The sequence below is a fragment of the Bacillus rossius genome, chromosome 1 (assembly GCF_032445375.1).
Source record: "Bacillus rossius redtenbacheri isolate Brsri chromosome 1, Brsri_v3, whole genome shotgun sequence".
In the NCBI taxonomy this organism is placed as follows: domain Eukaryota; kingdom Metazoa; phylum Arthropoda; class Insecta; order Phasmatodea; family Bacillidae; genus Bacillus; species Bacillus rossius.
Genome location: NC_086330.1, coordinates 217,839,465 through 217,864,638, shown reverse-complemented (window position 1 = coordinate 217,864,638; position 25,174 = coordinate 217,839,465). Strand labels below are relative to the sequence as shown.

The 25,174-nt window shown below is 35.9% G+C and overlaps 1 protein-coding gene across 7 annotated transcripts in view; it reads right to left on the bottom strand.

Moving 5' to 3' along the window:
• The window catches only part of LOC134527290 (DENN domain-containing protein Crag), a 771,918-nt gene that overhangs the window by 232,427 nt on the left and 514,317 nt on the right, over positions 1 to 25,174 (bottom strand). For 4 of the 7 annotated variants that reach the window (XM_063359835.1, XM_063359836.1, XM_063359839.1 and 1 more), the window contains one exon: positions 15,356 to 15,487. In XM_063359835.1, coding sequence (XP_063215905.1) covers positions 15,448 to 15,487 — 40 coding nt within the window. In that variant the 3' untranslated portion in view covers positions 15,356 to 15,447. Of the gene's footprint in view, positions 1 to 15,240; positions 15,488 to 25,174 lie in introns of those variants that run through there. The other 3 variants (XM_063359840.1, XM_063359841.1, XM_063359842.1) reach the window with 1 other exon arrangement.

The following is a 25,174-nucleotide window of genomic DNA, read 5'->3' as shown; positions in this document are numbered from 1 at the left end:
CGGAAAAAATACCCACACAAAGCGCTCGGAAACAAATAGCGGGACAAAAACCTCATGCGATGTTTACACAAGAGGTTTTTTTATCCAAAGTTTGATGCCCTAAAATATAGGTGCAACGATTATGCGATAAAAGAAGCTACTGTCTTAAAAATAAAAAAAACCACGCACAAACTTTTATATAAATTTTTTCGTACTGGGCCCTTCAGTTTTGTATAAATCGTATTTGTATCTGGGAGGCGGGGTTAAAAAACCTTATTTCATAAGTAAATCAATTAATATTTTATCTTTAATACTAGTACTAAGAATATTTTTTCACATTAATGTGTACTTTGGTAAGTTTATGAAGAATCTATGTTAATAACTGCGTAAATGGGAAGCATTTTAATGGACTGCTGTAAGTCACTGTCATTTAAGACTTAACTGCACGTTTTTGGTGATACGCACAGGTTTATAGTAGTACACTTTCTGAAGGTTTTTATACATAGTTGACTCTACAACTGTGCAAAAATTCAGCATTACATAAATTTTTCACAAGTTTTTTTGCTTTTTTTAAGTCTTCATTTCCTGGACTATGATGCAGGGAAGGACCAATGGCAGCCAATGTATTTCCTGCTTGGGGGAAAAGGGGTGTGTGTTTTTTTATATTACTGAAGTGATCTTTTTTTTTAACCCATGAGAAAAGATAATTGCTTGAGCTGTCAAAACAAACATCACAGGTGGTAGTTAGCAAATGGTGAAGGGACAGGCGTGCATCCAGTCGGGTCGCTTTGTATATCTACTATATTGTCGCGGGTTGAAATTTTGCAGGGTTGTTGAAATCAAATTTAGGGACTTTACTGACGGGACTCTGGGCTGGCTGCTCTGTTCACTCGTCAGCGCAAGTGGCGTGACCATGTAATTGGGGCACGGGGCCGGCGCGGCGCGCTGCGGGCTTGCAGAATTTTGTTTGTTTGTTTGGCCGCGCGCTGGCGCAGCCACGGGCCGCAGTTACTGGGGCGCGCTGTCGTAACAAGCCGCGCGGTGTGGCCTGCACATTGGGGTAGAGGGGGGGTAGTCTTCCCAGATGTTCTAGTTAGTTGTTTAGTAAATTTGACTTCAATAACGAGCTTTTGTTATGGTAGGCGCGGCAGGGCGCGCGAATTTAAGCGCAAGTGATTGGTGACTCGGGGCTCACTCAGGCGGAGGCTATGCGTCTCACCTGTGGTCACGAGTTGTTAGTTCGTTCGTGATGTAGGAATTCAAGCTTTCGGGCGGAGGCTATGGCCAACGCCAGAGGCCACGAGCCGTTTAATTCGTAATGTAGTTTAAGTTAGGTCATAATGTAGTCATCTTCAAGCTTTCGGGCGGAGGCAATGGCCCTCGTCACTAGTCGTTTAGTTATAATTTTTAAAATGTAATGTTCGTTCGGGATTTCAAGGGCAGGAGAGGCCCCTACGTTATTTTTTTAAAGTAATCGATCAAGAAAGGCTTTTCGGAAAATGTGAGTATGGACTTATCTTTGTTTTAATTTTAAGTATTAATTATGATTTGAGGTATTCGGAAGGACTAGGGAAGTGTTTAGTGAAGTTCTCTCATTCTCTCTCTTGTAAGGTCGTTCAATCGTTAAGGAAGTAAAGAGATTATTGTTTTAAATTGTAATCCCGCTATTTAAATGTTCTTTAAAATGATGTTGAGTATTTGACTTTAAGAATAAAATAATTTTAATTAAGTATTATGTTATTTTGCAAAATCTCCTTAGTTCAGCTCTCACCAGACATCCTGTACGGGATGACGAACCTATGATCCTAGGTACAGTAAAGTATTTTATGAAGTTAAGACTAGTTGATGCCAAGCGAGTTGTTTCTATGTAAAGAGCTACGATTCTCGCCCCCCCCCTCTGAAGGTGGATCGTGACAGAAATGGCGGTGGCACCGGCTAGGTGCACGTGACAGAAATGGTGGAGGCGCCGGGTAAGTTCTATTTCTGGAGAGAGAGAGAGGTAGATTTTTATGTTTATTATTAAGTTAGTTTCAGCTTCTGATAGCAGGTTATTAAGAGTTTACTTGAGGAGAGGATTACGGAATTTTAGTCTATAGTGGAGGAAGTCTTTGAGATTTTTTTTTTGACGTAACAGATGTTTATTTGAGGATACTTGTAAGGATAAAGTTTATAGTGATAAGTTGTTTTAAGTCGTTGAATTTATTGTAGATTTATATCGGGGATTATTACGTGAGGAGAATACGTTATAAGTTAAATGCTTATTAGAGATAATGCAAGTGGTTTAATTTAATTGAAGTTCATTTTAAGATTGTAGGTTAAGAGAATTATAATTTAAAATAAAGTTTTTTGTCGTAAATAGGAATTATTTTCAAGAGAAGTTTGTTTTGTTTTCGTGCGCGTAGGAGACGAGACGTACGAATTAAATCAGTCGAGGGAAGGATAAACGTTAGAAAGGAATTAAAGAGAAAACGAGAGTTTATGTAAAAGAGAGTTATAGAATTTATAGTGATGTTTTGTTTTAATTAGAAAAATGTTGAGAGTTGTTTCAGAACGACACGTCAGTGGACGTGGCAGAGTGAACACGTGACGGGGAGGTGCTGAGACCTAGCGGAGAACGGAGGAACCGCAAGCGAGGGTTGGCGCACCTGATGGAATTCGGTGACGTCACGGGCTCATACGGAGACGTGGACAGGCCGTGACCTTGTTTTGATCAGCTGTACGGTAACTTAGCGATAAGAAAATAGACTATTGGTTAAATAAATTTAAATTTAAGTGTGTTTTAGGAGAAGAGGAACTTTCAGTATGTAAGTAATTTAATTTAAGAAGTGTATGATGTATAGGCTAGAAGTGTTTCGTTGTAAGTTGTTTATGTTTTTGTTAGTTAAATACTACCTCGGTTTTAAAAATATTTTTTTGGGATTTGTAAACATTATTAAGGAGGTACACTATAAAATCGATAAGCATTGAGAAAACTGGGAAGGCTAGATTTTGTGTGTAGAGGGAATTTACTCCAAAAGAACAGAGAGACAAAATTAATGTTTTCATTAGGGCGAGGGACCCTAAGGTGAGGCGTTGTGTCCCTGGGAAGAAAGGGAATTGTAGCGCAGACCATAGGAGATGGGCTGACTACGGAATTAAGGGTCAGGAGAATCCTGAGAGTTGTGAGTAGTTTGGGGCAGGAGTTCCCCATGGTAGTACCGAAGTGGCTATCCTGTATGGGATAGGGTACCATTTCAATGAAGTTTGTTGGTGGGGTTAGAGCCCCCTGTGTAGTGGGCCTATAGCAGATAGGCACTACAGTGAAATTTTTGGTTATTTTGTGAGGTAAATTCCCTGGAGGTTAAGTAAGATTGGATTCAGTTAGGAAGGAGGGAAATGAGAAACATTGCTGTAGAGAGTTAGTGTACTTGCCTAATGTGAAATTGAATTTTACTAAATTAATTTAGGAGAAAGTTTTGTTCGGTAAATAAATAATAATGGAAGATAGCTAGATAATTAATTAATTTTTTTTTGAGTAAGGTGTTTTAAGTAATGAAATAAAATAAGGTGAAGTAATTTGAATAATTGGGGAGGAGTTTCTTTAAGAGTTTAGATAATTGTTTTTGAATTTATTGAGATATTCAGCCAGTGAAGTTTGAGTGTGAGAGATACAGTGAGATTTTAAGGAAATCGGTTGTTTATTAATTAGGACAAATGAGATTTTATGATTAAGAGTCAGTAAGCATAGTTAAAATTTACGACATGATATTTGTTGACAGTTTACAGTTATTAAGGAGAAAACAGAGTAATCTATTTATTTTTATTTTAATGGTTTGAAGATAAGATTATGAATTTTTTTTGGAAGTTTCTTTGGCATGTTGGAATAATTTTTTTTGATTTTTAGAATTTACAGAGAAAATTTAATTGATTTACATTAGTTTGAAAGTATGGAGGTTTAATGTTCGATTAGCCCTAACTTGATGGTCGGATCCCAAAAGAATGCCGTAAAACCGATAGCCAATTGAGAGGAATGCGGTAGGCGCTTGTGTAGAGAGGGGTTGTGGGAAAACTCCTTGGGACTGATGGCAGATCAGGGGCCCTAAATAGTGTGTGATGCTGTAAAACCAGTGCAGGGAAAGCCTGGTATGCTTAAATTTTTGGGCACAGGTTAGGTAAACCTGGGGTTCCATGGGATTTAGTCATGTTAGCTGCTGTGAGACATTAAGATTTCCAGGCTCCATAGTAAATTCAATGTAAATTTTTGTTTTCTTAAAATAATAAATTTGTTTTTAATTTTTTTTGAGATATTTGATTTGTAACAGTGAATACAGACCCCGAGGAATAAGAGTTGTCATGCTGTGAGAGGAGAAGGTGGTAGGCCTAAAAGGGTACAGGCACCACAGAGGTTATGTGCATTGCATAATTTAAATATAAGGAAACTTGAGAATTTGAAATTTTGTTGTTGGTTTGTACACCCATAAGAAGAGTATAGGCAGAATTTTTATTGTTATGAGATGTCTAATTTAATTGAAAAGAAGAAAGTTTAAAGATGCAAGGTAACATTATTATTGTAATAATTGAAAGAGATTAAGAGGTAGAGAGAAATAGGCAGTTTTTGTTTGTAAGTACTAAAGTTTACAAATAGAAATTTAGTAACTAAGAATGAATAATAAGTTAAGTCTAGTGTAAAAGTTTTTTTTAAGTTTGTTAAGTTAAGAGTCACAAGTAAATTTTTTTTTAGAGAGAATGTCTTTGATAGGAAGTATTAGAAACTTATGGGAATTTTAGGGTAACATAAATAATGTAGGTAATGAATAATAAATAGATGGTAGGTCTTAAGTTAGGATTAACATTTGAAGCAGAATTTAATTAAGAAGAAGGAAAATAAATAGGCCTAATGAAAAGAACAAAAAAGGATTTTATGGTAAAGCATTTTTTTTAAGTAATAAACAATGAATAATAATGTTGTTTCAGGGTAATGTGTACTAATAATACAATTTTTTTTTTAGGACCAAAGAACAGGAATTATGTAATTTAAATTAACATGTATTTTTGAAACTGTTACAGATTCCTTAAGATGAGCTGAGCAGCAGTCCAGTTTACAAGATGACAAGAGTTCGAGAGACAAGATACAAGATCACTGAAACAAGAGCCAAGACTGAAGATTCAAGAGAAGAGAAAGCTGGCAGCCATGGACTTACAAGTGGAGATTAATAAGGTCATGTAAAGTTTTATTTTTTTTATGGAAGACAGTAACTGGAGTTTTTTTTTGTTATAAACATTATTTACAGAACTTTTTAGGTTATAGTAATGTAATGGAACTAGTGAGTTGTGGTAGCTGTCAAAAAGAACTAATACCTTAAGTTTAATTTTTAAAGTTAATTTTCTTAATTTACAGAGGGATTAGTAGTTTTTTTTAAACCTTATTTAGGTTGGAATTTAAATACAATAGCTTATTATAAATGTGTACGAACAGTTCAAGTTCACAGTACTGATAGGTAGGTCAGATGATCTTATTGATTTTGATGATTTGTTGTTTTGAGTTGATTTTTAGGTGTTGTGAATTAGACAATGAAATAGTTCTGAAAACTTAAATTATTTCAAGCTAAGAAATAGTAAAGTTAATTGTAACTCAAAGGACACCAGAATTTAATTTTTTTTTTGAATTAGTAATGTTTGAAAATTTTATACTTTACAAGAAAGGTTATAAACAAACAGATCGGATGGAACAAGGATGCAGTAAATCACAATTTCATTTAGAATTATTGATTAGCTTTTGAGGTTATGAAGTAAAAGTAATTATAGTTTAAAAGTTTGAATAAAAAAAAATGTTTTTTTTTATTTGTTTGAAATAGAAAGTTTAAAAGTTAATTAGTCATGATCTAGGTGGGTGATGGGGTGGGAATTGGCCACTCTTTTTCCCTATAACCTCCCTAACATGGCCTTCTATTACAACTAACAGAAATAAAGAAGAAGAAAAATGAAGAATTATTAGTTAGAATGTTTCTTTCATGAAGATACCTGATGAACTTTTACTGTTTGGAAGAATAGAAGCAAGGTTAGTCAGATATTTTTACTCAGAAGAAGAAGAAGATAAAGCAGTTTTATGACTCGACAAGCCAGAGATTGGTGTTTCCCCTCTGCGCTTCTATTGACTACGTTGTTTACTCTCATGGGATAGCTGGTTCGGCACCATGGAGAGAGATTGGTGGGCATTGTGGTTGCCCCCAGAAGAAAAGAAGAGTAGAAGAGGTTATGGGTGGGTCATGTGAACTGACCTTCAACCCAGTTACTTCGTGGGGACTATTTGCTGTATAGAGAAGATCAAGACTCAAGAGTTAGGGAAAATCATTGGAGGTCATGTTTCCCTTCCTTAAGTTTTTCCTATCAAATTATTTGCCTGATTAGATTATGCTAAGGGTGGGATACTTTATGTTAGCAGTTGAATTAATTAATTTTATTTTTTTGTGTGTTTGCATCCTTGCCCATCGATTGCAGTTTAGTAGTTAGTTTTGTATTTGTCAGGCGTGATGGTAATGCCTGTTGATGATGTTTCAGAATTGTAATCTGTTCGTGATGAGGATGGCACAACTCCGAAGCAGATGTGGGGAGAAGTTGTGAGCTGCCCTGGAAGCCAGTCCAGTAGCTGTTGGAGTTGAGTGGTGTTTGCTGATGGCCAGCCCAGGGAGCTACTCTTCTCGACAACACTGACTTCGAGGAGTTGCACCAACCTTCACGAGATAAGAGTTTAATTAATTTGAAACACTGATAATTTTGTAAGGACACTTAATTTTTTTTGAAGAACGAAAGAAGTATGGTAATAAACGGAAACCGAAAAAAAAAAAAAATAATAATAATTATCAAGAATTTGCACATTGTTTAACGAATACTGAGAAACTAAGAACAGTAATTTAATTTGTAAAGAGAGCTTCACTAACAGAACAATTTTTTTTGAATTGAGAACTCGAGCCTCTGAAGGTTCCTGTGAGAACAAACCAGATAAAAGTTTTACATTTAATTTTATGAATACTTGTTGTTTTAAAATAAATCTTATGCAGAATCTAGATGTATGTTCAGACAGCAAGGAACTAAGAAAATTATTATTTTTGTGAAATGAGGAATTTATAGTTATGGTTTAATGGAAAAAGACAATTTGTAATTTTGAGGTAGCTCGATGGGGCTCGAGCTCTGTGAGGGGAGGGTTATGTCGCGGGTTGAAATTTTGCAGGGTTGTTGAAATCAAATTTAGGGACTTTACTGACGGGACTCTGGGCTGGCTGCTCTGTTCACTCGTCAGCGCAAGTGGCGTGACCATGTAATTGGGGCACGGGGCCGGCGCGGCGCGCTGCGGGCTTGCAGAATTTTGTTTGTTTGTTTGGCCGCGCGCTGGCGCAGCCACGGGCCGCAGTTACTGGGGCGCGCTGTCGTAACAAGCCGCGCGGTGTGGCCTGCACATTGGGGTAGAGGGGGGGTAGTCTTCCCAGATGTTCTAGTTAGTTGTTTAGTAAATTTGACTTCAATAACGAGCTTTTGTTATGGTAGGCGCGGCAGGGCGCGCGAATTTAAGCGCAAGTGATTGGTGACTCGGGGCTCACTCAGGCGGAGGCTATGCGTCTCACCTGTGGTCACGAGTTGTTAGTTCGTTCGTGATGTAGGAATTCAAGCTTTCGGGCGGAGGCTATGGCCAACGCCAGAGGCCACGAGCCGTTTAATTCGTAATGTAGTTTAAGTTAGGTCATAATGTAGTCATCTTCAAGCTTTCGGGCGGAGGCAATGGCCCTCGTCACTAGTCGTTTAGTTATAATTTTTAAAATGTAATGTTCGTTCGGGATTTCAAGGGCAGGAGAGGCCCCTACGTTATTTTTTTAAAGTAATCGATCAAGAAAGGCTTTTCGGAAAATGTGAGTATGGACTTATCTTTGTTTTAATTTTAAGTATTAATTATGATTTGAGGTATTCGGAAGGACTAGGGAAGTGTTTAGTGAAGTTCTCTCATTCTCTCTCTTGTAAGGTCGTTCAATCGTTAAGGAAGTAAAGAGATTATTGTTTTAAATTGTAATCCCGCTATTTAAATGTTCTTTAAAATGATGTTGAGTATTTGACTTTAAGAATAAAATAATTTTAATTAAGTATTATGTTATTTTGCAAAATCTCCTTAGTTCAGCTCTCACCAGACATCCTGTACGGGATGACGAACCTATGATCCTAGGTACAGTAAAGTATTTTATGAAGTTAAGACTAGTTGATGCCAAGCGAGTTGTTTCTATGTAAAGAGCTACGATTCTCGCCCCCCCCCTCTGAAGGTGGATCGTGACAGAAATGGCGGTGGCACCGGCTAGGTGCACGTGACAATATATATAAAAAAAAACACATTCCATACCATTTAAATAAGAGTGTGCTCATAAATTATGTTTATAGCCGGATGTTTTTTACCTGAACCATACAAGTTTCTTAGACAGGTTTTGAACGAAACTATCCATTGGCTGGTCAGTGTTGTGCGCTGTTTTACATATGTGAATGAAGCTTTTATCAATTTGCTGACAGTTATAAAATATTTTTACTCTCTCCTCATTAAAATTAAGTACGTCGATAACGATGATGTCATGTCTATAACCAACCATGTTAAACAGATCTTTTTCTGTATTAGATTTCCCTCAATTTACGTAGCTAAAAGGAAAATAAAAACGCTCCACATGTATAACATTGAAAAATTCTTGAAAATAAATTTTTCTTGTCCAACTGTACAACAAATGGGTGCATGTACTTATGTATGTGCATTAGAAGTTATTCTAACTTGGTGTAGTAATAAACTAACTTTAATTTTACATGTAAAAAATTAATAATACAAATAATTTAATAGGAAGACTGGAGTGATATTATAAATATTAAGTTTCAATTTAAAATCAATCAAATTAAAAATTTAAATAAATACTCAGTATTCATTATTAATATAAATATTTGTATGAAATAGATTATATAATTTAATAAAATAATCAGGATAAATTTAATAAGTAATGAAAATATAAAAAAAAAAATTATGAATGTTTATTCTTATTAATTAATTTTAATTATTTATTACATAATAATGTAATAATTTATGATATATAATGCAAATAAATTATACATACAGGAATTAAACCTTCCACAACCACTCCCCTCCCTGCCAACGACAATTTAAGCTTTCAAGCAAACTGATACATGTGGAAACATTAAGTCACTTACATAAACACACTTGAAAAGTTTATAAACACTTTTTTTATCACTAATATTCACAATAAATAAATGTTTTTATGATATGGACCAGTATTCAATATCAATCACTAAAGTACAAGATATAAAAACCACATGAATAATTTTCATTTGTATGTAGTGTGCTGCAAAATTGTCATTTTTTCTGCACCATCTCATGTTGTTACTTGTTATTATTTTTGATAAGTGTTCAGGAGTTCACATTATTTAATTAATTAGTTTTATCCAAAGGAATCATTATTATTTAAGCTTTAGGCAGTTGGTATGCCCACAGCTAGTGCGGCCGGACGCAGTTCTCCTGTTCCACGCTGTGCCAACAGTGGGTCAGATTTTTCCCACCTGGCTGTACGTACTTTTTCCAGTGCCCCATGCAGAGACCGCGCCTTCGGACACGGGTGATTTGACCCCCACATTGATTACGACACCGTCTATGTGCCTGGGCGGCCGGTGCAGCCAGCATACCACAGCACTTTCCCCTTGGCCGTTTCATTTTTGCTGTTGTTCTCAAAACTTAGGGCTAGGCAGAGTGCGTTGGACTGCACAGAGGTCCATTCCTGGACTTTGGTGCTGCCTTGGTACGCCATCTCTTGGGCACCACACTAACTAAATTATTTCTTCCTTCCTCATGGTACTCGAATTTTCTGCTTGGGAGAACCAGCTCCCGAGAAATCTTTCTTTCAGATCTACCGACCTCCCTTCCCTTTCTCTTCAGGCCACCACATCATTGTCCCAGATCCTCCCTCAATGCTACTCGGTGCCTTGGCCACCATCTCGCGGCCTCTTATCAAACTATTTGGTTTCTTAGTTACCCTGTTTGTCCACTCCTTAGTGCCACTTTCTGGGTGGGCTGCCTCCGGCTTGATTACTGCCCCCCACCCACTCTAGGTTTCATCCCTGCATAGAAATAATCCCTGCCAGGGGCGTATCCTGGACTTTGTGAACTAGGTTTAACTACACGCGTACCCCAGGGCCTGAGGCCAGTGTCCGTCCGCCTTCACACCCATTTAAAGGACGAACTTTCGCCATCTCATGCCAGCGTTTAGCTGTTTTGTTTTACGTATTGAAGGACCGAGTTATTCAAGGGATGTAATCGCAGTGCACAGGAAGTTTCTGACTTTTTTACCTTTTACAAGTTCGTCCCAGCATGTTGAAAGTGCTAGTTTTTTTTTTTTTTTTTTTGGTTGATGGCACTACTGTTCTTGGCTTTCAGTGCAATAGCAAGTGTTCTGAAGACATAGCGTCTGGACTTCACCCCCACAGCGGTAAGTGGATCCCACCGGCCCGTTTACACCCTGTTAGCCTCTTTATCATGTTTGGTGGCTGTTATTTAGCTTTTGTCTTTTCCTTTTTTTATCACTGCATTACCTTCTGTTCATGCAGTAGGGTTCAAACTATGGGTCCAGAGTTGCCCTTCTCTGGATGACTGCACCCTCTGGTTCCTCATGGCTCCCGCCAGACAGCCTCGTGGGGATTCAAACATCTACTCATCCTTGCTGACTGGGCACGTTGGCATATCGTCCTCGCAAAAAAAATGTGGATAAATAAAATTTATTTATTAATCTAGGTTTCAAGTCTGTACTTCATCAAACTCTAGTTTGGACTTTAAAAAAGAAAAGAATAATAATAGTGAAAAAAAATTAAATTAAATCAAATGTTTTAATAGTGTACAGCATTTCTTTGCTGAATAATGTGATATATATTATAACATACATTTCTAGAGTCAAAGACATAAATATCATGTAAGTTAATACATGCTCGCTGACCTTTAGAGTTTTTTTAAAACTATCTTGTAACTAGTGATGGGATTTTCGATACTTCGATACCTCGATACCTTCGGTACTTGACAGTATCGCAAAGTATCGAGTATCGAAACTGTAAGTTGGATACATTTTTTCGATACCGGAATGCTTGTTCATTTGTAATGAATAAAGTTTTGAGTCGCCATCGTACAAAATACAACTACAGTAGAACCTCGATGATACGTTCCCGTTTCATACATTTTCCCATGTCATACGCCGATTAATTTTGGTCCTGCCGAAAGTACTATATTTACAATGGTTAACTTTCCCGGAACATACACTTATCAAATCATTAATTTCCCGTTTCATACGTTTTTGCGAAGCGGAAAAGTCCTAAAATTTACAAATTGTTTTGTTATATTCCTCCTGATAAAATACGTTTTATGCTTTTATTTTGAAAAACGTTAATTGTTTACCTTTGTAAACATAAGAAAATAACTTTATCGCACCATAGATATGGATAGTATCAGGAAGACTGTGCACTTCGCTAGTAGCATCTATGGCCAGCACCAAGCGAGACTAGTGACGCCAACTAGCAATGATAATGAAAATGGTGCACGCGCTTTACTAAGGCACGGATCACATATTTTGTGCATTCATTAATCTTTGAACTGAATATAACCATTATTTATTGTTTTCTTACGATCGGATTGTTTTGTATTTTACGTTTCTCAAGTTAAAATATTATTGAAAATTGTTCTGTTACATAAAGTTGTTTGTAAAATGAAACAAACATTTCTGATTTTCTTTTTACAAAAGCCTAATTTTTTAATGTCTAATTTAGGCAAGAAAGGACTGCTTTACTTGATTATGGACCGTATTTTACATTTCTGGTGGTTTTATTATAAGTATATATAATGATGAATTCATATCTTTCATTAATATAATGCAATATTTACACATTATGTATTTAATTTTAATCTGACATTGTGCTGGTATGCTAGATTGAAAAAAAAAAAATATTATTGCCATTCCCTTTTCATACACTTTCCAGCATCATACACCATTTTTGTGCCCTCCATTGAAAAGTGTATGACAGAGATTCTACTGAACTAGAACAGCTTATTAGCCGTAATTATGATAACCAATAGGCTTAAATAATAAATTATGATTATATATATAAGTAATTACTGCAACTTGCCAATAGTAAACAAATGGTAAAGTAAGGTTAAGTTGTTTTTGTTTTGTGTTCAAGAAGTTACGTTTTTTGTACATAACACTTCTGACATTGAATTCACAGGAAGGAAGGAAGGAAGGGGAAAAAAAAAAAAAAAGTAGAAATATCGAGCAGTTAAAAATCACATTAATTGACTTCACTCGCAATCCGTCGCAATAGTAACAACAACACGCCTAGTAATAACAGTCAACATCATAGAGTAAGTACGTGTCTCATCTCTCGTGTATGGTAAGTACTGGAGATTTGTATCGATATTATGAATGTTTTCAATTGCCGCGGTCGTATAGGGGCGACTGAATTGTTGCCCATTGGAAGGGCAGCCCTTCAGGATTTTTCTGAGAGTGGTTTATTTGTACAGAGACTGGAAGGGCAGCCCATCCAATTTCTGAAAACACGCTCCTTTTAGAGTTTAAATAATCCTGAAAACTTGCCCCTTGGATGGGCAGCCCATCAGGATTTTTCTGACAGTGGTAATTTTGAAAGGTTGACTGAATTGTTGCCCCTTGGATGGGCAGCCCATCAGGATTTTTCTGACAGTGGTGTTTTTGAAAGGTTGTCTGAATTGTTGTCCCTTGGATGGGCAGCCCTTCAGGATTTTTCTGACAGTGGTTAGTTTGTAAAGTGACCTAATCTAACCTAACCTAACCTAACCTAACCTAATCCAATCTAACCTAACCTAACCTAAACTAACCACTGTCAGAAAAATCCTGAAGGGCTGCCCATCCAAGGAGCAACAATTCAGACAACCTTTCAAAAACACCACTGTCAGAAAAATCCTGATGGGCTGCCCATCCAATGGGCAACAATTCAGACAACCTTTCAAAAACACCACTGTTAGAAAAATCCTGATGGGCTGCCTATCCAATGGGCAACAATTCAGACAAACTTTCAAAAACACCACTGTCAGAAAAATCCTGATGGGCTGCCCATCCAAGGGGCAACAATTCAGACAACCTTTCAAAAACACTACTGTAAGAAAAATCCTGATGGGCTGCCCTTCCAAGGGGCAAGTTTTCAGGATTATTTAAACACTTAAAGAAACATGTTTTCAGAAATTGGATGGGCTGCCCTTCCAGTCGCTGTACAAACAAACCATTGCCAGAAAAATCCTGAAGGGCTGCCCATCCAACGGGCAACAATTCAGCTCCCCCGTCGTATAGTGACGTAAATTGGCGCCACCAGCGCGAACTATCATTGTTTGCGGCAATTTTATTTAAGACAGAGCTATCTTTACTTACAATGTTCGCGGTAAAAAAAAGTCTACTGGAAAATAAAGGGTTAACTCTCTTGAAGATATTTCGCTTCTATTTTTTATATTGATTTTTATACTCAAGTCTTTAAAGTAGTTTGCAGTTTGTATTTTTGTAATAAAGAGGGAATTTATATAGTTTAAAACTAATTTATGTTATTTGTAATAATTGTTACTTAATGGGAAAATATTTTTCCCTGGAATATCGAAAGTATCGAACTGAAAAAAACAATACAGAATCGAGTATAAAAAGTGTGGTATCGTCCCACTTCTACTTGTAACTAACATAAATTATTTACTTAATGATTAACTTTTTTTCCTGCTATTGCTGTTTTTGAGCTAAAATAATGAGAAAATTGTATGATCTTGTTTTCTAAAGTTAAATATCGCACTAGCAAATATACAAAAAGTCAACAAGATTTCCCTGCTTCTTATTTATTTTATTTAGTGAACAGTTCCTATTCATATTTCCAAGTCTATCTACCTTCTTAAACTTCAATGATGTGGTACATCCTAAATTTGATTGTGCTCCTAGACTTTACACCTCTGGATTTGTTAAATTAATTGCATTAAACAGTACACCTTCCAATTTTAAAATTCTGTAGAAACCTATAGCAAATGGTAAAGTAAGGTTAATTTTTCATTCTGTTAATTTTAGTTGCATGCCGTGCATGCATCATAAAAATTCTTCTCATCATTCTTTCATAATGCGCCTAAAAAAAAGATAACCTAACTTCACTTACATAAATACACTTGAAAACATATTTGAAAAAGTTTATAAATACAATTTCTATAACTAAAAATTACAATAAATAAATGTTTTCAAGGATATGGACCAGTTTAATTTCAGTCACTAAAGTATAAGATTTAAAAGTATATATATAATTTTTATTAGAATTCAGCCTTTTTTTTTTTCATCCTGTGAAAATTTTGTTGCATAGTGTGTTTGTATCTTAAAAATTCCCTCTCATAATTTTTTCATTATGCACCTAAAAAGTATAATTAAAAAAAATCTCAGCAATCCTGTAACTTGACTGAATTTTGGGATCCCAAATAGCCAGACTTTCTACTCATTTTACACAAATCCTAAGTCCGTATATTACATTATAAAAATATACAGGTTGTTAACAACTGTTCATAAAATCAGCACTACAGTGAATTGCAGAGTAAGAAGGTAATAAGTTAAAAAAAAAAAAAAACAATGATCAAAGTCAAGAGAGAATCAAAACTGTGCAAATCTTTCATAATAACAGTAGCAAACAATGAGGGCAGTGTGTCCAAAAGCAAGTGATATCACCATGATTGATTGCCGGGCCGGCCAGCACGCAGACATGCTAGCGCCATGGGATCGTGAGGAAAAGATCAGCAATGAGAACAGGGTGTCTCTGCATCACGTGCACTACAGTGCTTGCAAAGATAAAAGCTGCGCAAAGTGCTTCAAACAAATTTTTGGCCAATTTCTTTATTATTTTTAACATTTAAAAACAAAATATTTCACGGTTCCTTGAAAAGAGGTTGTAACAGAGAGGTGGTCCTAATAAATGGGGTTGCAGAATGGGGTTTTACTGTAGTATCATGGTATCAGGTAATTGTTGCTGAGAGTAAACAGCTGCAAGCACATGAGCTATGAGTTCTTTATTCAAATAACCGGAGTCTCGTACAGCACGATCTTCACGTGCCTGTTAAGTGTGGTGAGGTTAGTCTTCTTTGTATGGTACAGGCAATGGAAAAATGTCATTATCTTAATTAAATTAGAATGACGCAGAACAGCAATGAAATAGAAATAAGTAATGAACACGGACACTCACCTCATAAGCTGTCGCCAGTTGTCGCCACCACCGGTGTCCGGAGAGCGGCCCGTCTGGGGGCTGGTGGGACAGTGCTGCCCACGCAAACCAAACACGAACTCAGAGCAGCTACCACTGCGGTTACGCGACTTGCGTGCACCCACCGCGGGGCTGTCAAGCAGGGTGTCTGCAGAGAAGCTGTCTGTCTCCTCCCACAGCACGGCGCTGTCATGCTGATGCGTCATGAGCAGCCCCGCGCTGCTCTCGACTGCAACATGTGGGAGCACCTCCTCACACTTCCCGGCTTGCTCTTACATCAAACAGAACACCGCGAGAAAAACTAAAAAACTACATATTATTCAACAGTCATATGTTTAAAATAATGGCTTCATAGTACAGACCATAAAATAATAGTAAATGCTTTCAAATATTAATCAAAAATTATAAATAATTTTATAAAACTTTCAAAAAGTTTAATGGTAAAATTTTGACTATCGTTTTTATGAATTTATTATTTTAATTAAAATAAACTTCCTATACTTTCTATATTTGAAAACACTTATAAAGTATTGTTACGAACACAGACAGGTCCGCGACGCGCGCCGTGTTCGGAGCTGGCTGGCGGACGTCATGCGCCGTTCACTGACGTCAGGCATGCCACACATGCCTGGCCGGATTGCAAGGGTCCTCGCTACCCACCTGCCCCCCCTTCTGCAGCCACAGGCCTTTTTTCAATGAACCTTTTAGCGGCCTGGGGATTCTGCTGTTTTCCCAAGGCCGCCGCGCTGAGTTACATGAATAAACACCGCCTTTCTGGACTGTTTGGCCATCGGGTCAGCCCGGGATGATGACTCGTCACAGCCGCTCTCGTCAGTTTGAGAAGGGCGCCACAAGTAAATAAGCAGCGATGCCAGCCTCCGCGGAAGTTCGGAGAGTTCGGAGAGTACTGTGAGTGAAAGGAAGTGCGACATTGATGAAGAGGGTGAGAAACACCCTTGAGAGTGGCGTGATGCGGAGTGACGGGACCGTGAGAGTGCGACCGAGTGACGTGAGACTGTGTGTGGACAGGCGCGAGGTAAGGAACGAACCACTGTTGAGCCTAGCTCCAGTGAGGAGTGCAAACTGTGGAACTTGACAGACATTGAGTGTCTTGTGAATAAAAATTTTTATGTGCCAGTGATTGGTGAGCAGAACACAATTAAGTACAATTATTTACTTATTACTTATTATTTATTTAATTATTTATTTAATTATTTATTAAGTACAATTAAGTACAATTATTTATTAGTAATATAAATATTAGTAATTAACAAAACTGTAATAAAAATTAATTGGGCTGTCCCTTACGAACCCAGTTCTCCCCACATAGGTCATAGCATTATTATTATGTTGATGACAGTACTCTATTAAATGGAGTGTTTTAAGACTAGACAATGTTATTTAATATAATTAAAATCACAATATATTCATAGTTGAAATATTTTTTTTATAATAATGAATTTTTCTTCAATTTAAAACAAATTTTAGTTTATGCCTGTCTAATTAAAATCCAAAATATTACCGTAGAAAATTTATAGGGCTAAGTATACATTCATTAAAATTAATACATACATTGGAACTCGATTATGGTATTTTTCAAGGTACTGTCTAAAAAAGATTCTTAGCAGGGAAAACTTACTAGAAGGGAAAAGGAAAATTTCCTCTCTTTCATAGGTTACTAATACTATAATTGAGCAAATTTACAAATAGTAACAACAATTTCTTACTGAAAGACACTAATTCTAACTTGTATATATGTATGTTAAATAATGAATGTCTGTACAAAAAAGTACAATAATACATTTTCTAAATTAAATAAAAAAAAAAAAAGTAATCCAGTGTTATCTGCTTAGAGTTCTTCTTGGTTTGCTGCATTATGAAATATTCAATGTGCCAGACACTTTGCCAAATATTGTTTGGCACATTTGCGGTTCCTTGAATGAAGTCCCGCGGTCGTTCCAAATGCAGTAAGGCGTCAGAACAAAATGGTTTTGGTGGTGCTCTTGCTTCGCTTTCCTCATCCTCTTCATCTTCGCTGTCGTCTTCTACTGCAACAACCATTGCTGCTGCTTGCTATCGCTTCAGCACTCTGAGGCTCACAAGGCAGGACGTCACTGTCAGCGTCAACATAATCGTCAAAACTACACGTGATTTTTAGTTTGCCTTGCAAACTTTTCCATGCATCATTGCACGCACCCTCATCACCAACATCACCTTCATCAGTTGGAGCTACTGTGTCACCTGCAAAGCCTGTCTTCTTAAAGCAGTTGGCAATGATGGTTGGGTCCAACGAATCCCAAGAAACTGCAAGGAAATGTAGAGCATGTAAAATAGACACTTTGTATGGTAGAGAGTTGAGTGTTGCTTGATTAGTTTGCACACTACTCTCTTGTGGTAATACTGCTTTATTACCTTGATTACACTCTGATCATAGGGTTGCAGCTGATGTGGAATTAGCTGGAAGAAACTTTATTTTCACACTTCTCAAGTTTGCTACATTCTTCGGATTCTTCTGTTCTTTACTCCCATTTTGGCATCCAGGGAGTGCAAATATTGTTCAAAGATGCCACAAGTCATCCATGCTGTTTTGTTATTTGTGTACCTACATTGCACAGTTTTCATATTTTAAAAACATTTTGGATTTTTGGCCTTTCTGAATACAAAAAGTGGAAGCTTCTTGGACCCATCTATGTTGGCACCCACAAGAACAGTCAGCATCTCCTAGCTTTGCTTACCCCCATGGCAAGTCTCTCCTTCTCTCCTTTGAAAACCAAATGACTTGTCAGGCAGCATTTGGAAAACTGTGCACTCTGAACAGGCATGAACCTAACTAGCACGATGTCAACCAGCACTGGCTTCATTTTTATACGTGCTGCACAACAGTGGCACACATGGAACAAATCAAAGTCATAATGTTTGAAAAGTGTCCTAAAGAGAATTTACATGTCGAACAATTACGTATTTTTGTTCAATAAGAAAACTGTAATTTCCTGAAGGATAATGCATTTCAGCTTTAAAAAAACATAGTTTCACATGGGAAACTAATTTTACAAGGAACTTCTTACACAGAAAATAATAACCCACATCATATAGAGAAAATGGCAGGACCAAAACATTTGTTCATATCAGACGGGAAATCGTATTGTACAGGAATGTTTTGAACAAGTTTCAATGTAATTTGACTGAAGTCTGGACAATATAATAAAGAGCTCAGACTGCATGGTAAAGAGCGCTTGTGTGGGCAGCATGTATCTGCGATGTTCGCCAACAGTCAATACTGCTATTTACCCACCGACTGCAATGTAGTATTATAACATTATAAGACAAGTAAAATGCTTGTTTTTGATGTATTATTAATTTTAATATTAATATAATGGGGTAATGCACAAAGAATGAAATATCAGTGGAACTGTTTCAGTGAATCTATATTTTGACAGCTAGGCAATTATCTCCTTCCCAATAAAAAAAACAATTTTCTTTTTTTTATATGTGTCACACTCAAGTTTAGAACTTTGTGCCAGTAAAAAAGTTCAAACTATTGCATTATAAATAAAGTTTATAAATATCTAACAAGACAGTCAGTTAAAAACAATCTGCGCTCAAGAAATTTATGCAAATATTTTTTTATCAATGTTGGATATTATACATCAGTTTACTAAATAATAATAAATAAAAATTACTATCATATGTTAAGTATATAAACAACACACTTGAAGATTAATGATCAACTACAACAGGTGGCATGGGAATTAACTTTCACCTATGTTATATCATTTTGTAGTTTCAATATTTGACAGTATCAAATGAAACATTAAAATAATGGCATTTCAAATCTCAAATTCAAAGATTCTAGAGACTTTTGAAAGAGCAATATAATTATATTTTAATTGAAGACATTACGGTTCACGACTGTTTTTTGATGTTTCCTACCATAGTCTCTATTTCCATTTAAATTTACTGGTATCCTGATAGGAGGAGCACAGCAGTTCTGGGAAAACTACGGTGCGGGGGAGCAGGGTTAAGATCAGCGGGATGAATGGCCCAGTACTAGGGCACTGTTCCCAGCAACAGTTTGTGGATAAACAAATACCATCTGGGTATTTTAAAAACTTATCAAGGAAAGGGGGTTACGAAGAGGCTTATCTTATCATAAGCTGTCGGCTGCCATTTTAGTTTTGAGGTAAGCAGGCAGATTGCGCTAGTAAATTTATTTATTCTGTAAAAAATATACAATTGCGGAGAGTTGGAAGCGAACCAATTTGAAGTTGAAAGGCAGAGACCTTAACCTCTAGGGTAAGTTCTGTTAAGAAATAATTAAGTAAATAAATACAGTATATATGCTTTCAAATTCCAAAATATGTTAGGCCCCTAGATATCTGTACATCTGTAGTAATAGTGTTGTCTGCAGAGAAGAGCTGCAGTTGGGCCATCTTTAATTCAAGTGGTGACTACCAGAGGGTGCAACATTTAAATTTCAAAAAATATCTGGTAGAGAACGCCAATGTCAAAAATTTTAAATGCATAAGTCACCTGAAAGATAGCTGCACAGTCCTTCCAAATCCCCTTGACATAAAAGATTTAAAAATTGTACGCATGGAGTACATAATGAGTCATTTCAGATTGTGCATTAGATGCCTGCATTGAGTGCACAACAAAATCTTTTAATAACATGCAGTACACACAATGTATTAAATACAGGAAAAGGCAGTTTAATGAACTTAAGGCATATAGCAGACAAAACAAGCATTCCTTTATGTGTATTAGATGCATGCACAAGATGCTTAAGAATATTAGGAATAATTATATTATATAATAAAAATATTTATAAAAAATGAGAGTGAGTCTTTCAGTACTCACCAGACGATGTGTAACATCCAACCTCGGTAACCAGCAATTTCATGAGTTCTCACGTTACAAATAAACTTATAATACGAAACAAAGACACAACATTTAAAATAGGATTCTTCAAAAATAATACTGAGCATGATAACTATACGAAAAATGTGTTTCCAACTACATTTCTTGACTCAAATAACTCATAGTTTCTGCACGCGCTGCTATAATATGCTGCAGGAGCAGCTACGTCGACTATTAAAACTTTTGATTTACAGAGCAAACGGATAAATTCTATAATGAAACTGCACCAATAAAAGCAAAAAGACATGAAAAAAAAACTAAACCCCAGCTTTTAACTTGATTTTCGACAAGATATTAATTAAAATACTGCTCATTTTGAAAAAATTCACTAAACAGTTAATATTATAAAGTTTCCCTTTGGCTTTGTGGCTGCCATCTGCCACAGATGGCAGCACTGTGGTAACACATTTCTGTTCCATGCAACTTCTATTCCATTCTCGAAATTACCCCTATCAAATGCCATACACCGAGAGCTAAAAAACATCAACACTACTATAAACACCAATGACGCTTTAATACTCTAAAAGTGCAAGGGCGAGCTACATACTTGGGCATACGCTAAAAACTGTTTATATATGGGATGTTATGTTAAATACTTAAGTTGGTAAATATATATACTATCACACATAGTTCTATATAAAACTATCAATATTTATATTACACTAGTACTGTATACATAGTTCAATAATATCCTAAACACCACTAAAACATTTAAGTATGTACTTTTATCTTTTAAAGTATTTGCTTTAGGAAAAAATTGAGAAAAAATTGTTTCCCGTTTTAAAATCAAACTCTATTTCTGTATAACAGTATGGCACTGTTGGTTGTTAAAAATATGTATTTATAAAAATTTTTCACTGGAGTGATTCATTGGTTCGTTGATATTCTTTAATGTACTAATCCCCTTTTTTGTTTCTGGGTATACTTTACAAAAGGAGTTAATTTAAAATCTTAAAATGGCTGTAAACATTTAAGAATTAATTTTAGGGAAAACATATAAAATTTTTCCCTTTTAAAACCTAAACATAATTCTGTTTAACAAGTTGGTACTATTGATTTCTCAACCAAAAAAAAGGTCAGAAGTTAATAGTTATACTTTTATGGCACAAACAAACTTTTAAGCTAAAACATTTTAAAACACATATTATAACACTAATTATATAAATGTATATTTGTTTTTGTTGAAATGACAGAAATAAGCCTGTAAATACTTTCTACAAACCAACCTTTTACCTTATTGAGCTGATTTAACATTTAAGAAACGTAAAAATTTCATCGCAAATTTATTTTATTTTTCATGGCATCAAATATGTGTAGGCTAACCATTTATTGTGTCTCTACAATATGATAAACCCTGTGCTATTTCTCGATTTCAACATTAACTAAAGGTTGTAATGCCAGGATTCTAACGTATTTTTTAAGTTGCCGTTATTTCTTTTCGTGACTATAAATTATAACATTATGTATTAAAGGATACTTGTAGCATTATAAAGTTTATTTTTTAATACCTACAGGGTGTGGCAGAGAGGACGGACGGTTTTAAAAAAATCATAAAATAGTTAATTTTTACGCAAAAACAAATTTATTGATGCAATCAGGTTCACAAGGAAATATCATTTGAGACAGTCAAGTGTGGAAAATCACATCAGGCATGTGGTGGCCGAAATTGTTGATGCAGTGCTGGAGGCGTTCTTTGAAGTTCGCGTAGACTCACTCCATCACTCTCTCAACTTGGGGGACTTCCACGCGAATTGCGTCCTTCAATTCGTCCAGAGTTCGGGGCTTGTTCTCGTATACTCTAGCCTTGAAGTGACCCCATAAGAAAAAATCGCATATGGATAAATCTGGGGACCGAGGAGGCCAAACCTGGAAATAAGGCGACCTGGGAAGAGAGGGCGAATAACGTCCATTGATGCTCTGGCTGTGTGGGTGGTCGCCCCATCCTGCTGGAACCACACACGTCGGGTTGGAACACGTCGCCGTCGTAATTCAGGGAAAAAGAAGTTGGTGATCATTTCAACGTAGCGCTCTGAGTTCACGGTAACAGCACGACCATTACCGTCTTCGAAGAAGTAAGGGCCAATGATGCAATTTTGCGATACAGCGCACCAAACCGTTACTTTTGGGCTGTGCAGCGGTCTTTCCTGTAACTGTTGCGGATTTTCATTAGCCCAATAACGACAATTCTGCTGGTTAACCATGCTGTTTAGGTGAAAGTGGGCTTCGTCACTCATGAACAAAATGAGGTTCTCATTTTGATCGATCAGTGCTTCCATCTCACGTGCAAAGTTCATTTGTTGTGCATAATCTCCGGGCTGTAACTGTTGCACAATGGCCAATTTGTAGGGGTGAAAGCGGAGATCCATACGCAAAATTCGCCTTACCGAACGATCACTGAGGCGAAGTGCAGCAGCGTGTTTCCAGGCAGATCGAGTCGGACTCGAAGAAAGGCTTGTTGAACGATTTCAACATTTTCAGGAGTTCCAACTGTTCGCGGAGCTCCTGTTGGTCTTCTGTTGATCAGTTCACCACGCCTGCGAAGTGATTCAACCCAACGAAGGATGGTGTTTCGAGAGGGAACAGCTCTATTCCGATGAATGTTGAAGTGGCGACGAAACTCACGCTGTACGACGGTGACTGACTCATTATTTCGGACGAAACAATCATAGGCGAAAACTCGGTGCTCCACCATCCAAGGCTCCATGACGACAACTGGTAAAACAATGCTAGGAACTCACGATTCAAACGGCACCCTCCCCACTTCTCTCGTAGACGGAGGGGGAGAGTACTACCCTTCTCAAAAAAGTCCGTCCTCTCTGCCGCACCTTGTATAAGCAGTGTAAATTCTGTGATGTTTATGAAAGCAATATAGATACGTATATGGATTAATTACGCAGGTCCAACATTTATTAATGATATTTGAGACGTCCAGATAGCAGCACCGTGGTTACAAATTTCCTTTCATTAGACTTTCATTCCATTCTCAAAATTACTCCTTCCAAATGCAGTGTACAGAGAGCTAAAATGTTTACACGTCAAAATTAAAGCTGTTTATGGTAGAGCATACAGGATACTCTTCTATTATACTCATACTTTGTTTTTATGTTTAATACAAATTGCTGCTATAATTTCATTTTATAGTGTTAGCTATATTGATTAGCAATAAAAATTATGATGTATTCATTGTGTAATATTTGAAATATGTAGGGTCTACATTGCTACATCTTGTGTTATATGAAGTCATAATTTTTGTTAACTATAAAAACATTTTATACCAATTCTTAGAAAGAAAAAGTTTCAGTATAATATACGTATATACCATGTTTTATCGCATAACTGTCGCAAGCACATAATCGTCGCACCATTATTTTAGGGCATCAAAATTTGTAGAAAAAAAAATTCTTGCATTAACGTCCGTCTGGTGATGTTTTTGTTCCCGCTGTTAGATTTCAAGCACTTCATATAGGTAGTTTACCCGTATAAAACAATTTATTTTAAAGTTGAAATATAATATTCATTTTGAATTAATAGAAATATGAAGCTGTCTGATGTGTAAATTTTCTTTTAAAGACTTTTCAAACATTTTGACAATATCAGTTTGCCTTCATCGCCAATGTGTAGGGTATAAAAATGCAGTCAGTGCTAGTTGGCATCATTCATGTTTGGTTATGTTGATTCCCGTATAGAGCACGTGCACATTGTCGAATATCATTATTGATATCTGGCTGATTGCATATAACCCGCGCACTCTGTCCAGTGATGAGTTAACTACATTTTATATCTTGCACTCTTTAGTGGTGTGTACTAAGATGATAGTTATGCATTAGTTCCAGCTCACTTTAAGGTCACGGTTTACATTTTTCTATTTAAAGTTGAACAAAATGTTTTTGTTGCATAACTTATTAATTTAAATTGTTTAGCGTGCTTTCGTATAATCTCAATTTTTAAATAATGTACTTTCCATTAATAGGTTTTGTTTTTATAAATAATTTTACCTAACAAAATAAGTTTTTTTTGCATAAAAATCACACCCTATTTTCAAACTTTATTTCAGTACAAAATGTGCAATGATTAAGCAATAAAATTATTTCTTTCATTAACGACTGTCTTCTTCTGTAGAATGATATTGTGGCAGTTGATACATGGTGTAATTATTTAGAAAATATCATCCAATCAATTTTGATTATAACCTCTCAAATCTACCGATTAGGAAATCAAATTATATTAAAGATTTAGGTATCAGTCTTGACTATAAATTATTTTATTATCATCACAAATAAACTACTGTATCCACTGTAAACAGAATTTTTGCATTCATTAAATTTGTTACAGATAATGCATCTAATATTGACTCAATTCTCAGTCTTTATTTTTCTTCAGTTTTATCTAACTTAAATATGGCTCTATTATTTGGAACATTCTTAATAAAACTGTAAGTGACAAACTTAAAAAAGTTCAAACCAAATTAATAAAAATTATCAGTCAAAATCCAAATTTCAAAAATAAGTTAGATTAACACTCTCTTCTAGGATCATTGGCCTCAAGAAGAGATATTTTAGAATCATTATTTATTAGAAACTGCTATGAAAATAAACTTAATTGTAATAAACTTTTGGAAAACACAGGAATTAAAATTACATTCTTCAATAGTCGCTAGAAATCTATGTTATATTCCATTGAAAAAAACTATTTAGTATATAATATAGTTAAATATTTTAATAAAGTAGAAATTCCTTAATTTCTCTGTTAAACAATTTAAAACCAAAGAAAATTATAACCTACCATTAAAACCTACCTCAAGTCATTATCTTAGTTCATTTCTTTATATTGAATATTCTTCTCATTCTAAGTATATATTTTAAAATGGTTTTGTTTCTCATATTGTCCTTTATTGTTTTAATGTTGTCCTTTTTTGCAAGTTCTTTGTATTCATATTCTGTACCTCTACTTTTTTTTCTTCATTGTGTACTGTTTGTCAAGTCTACCATCCAAAGCTTTT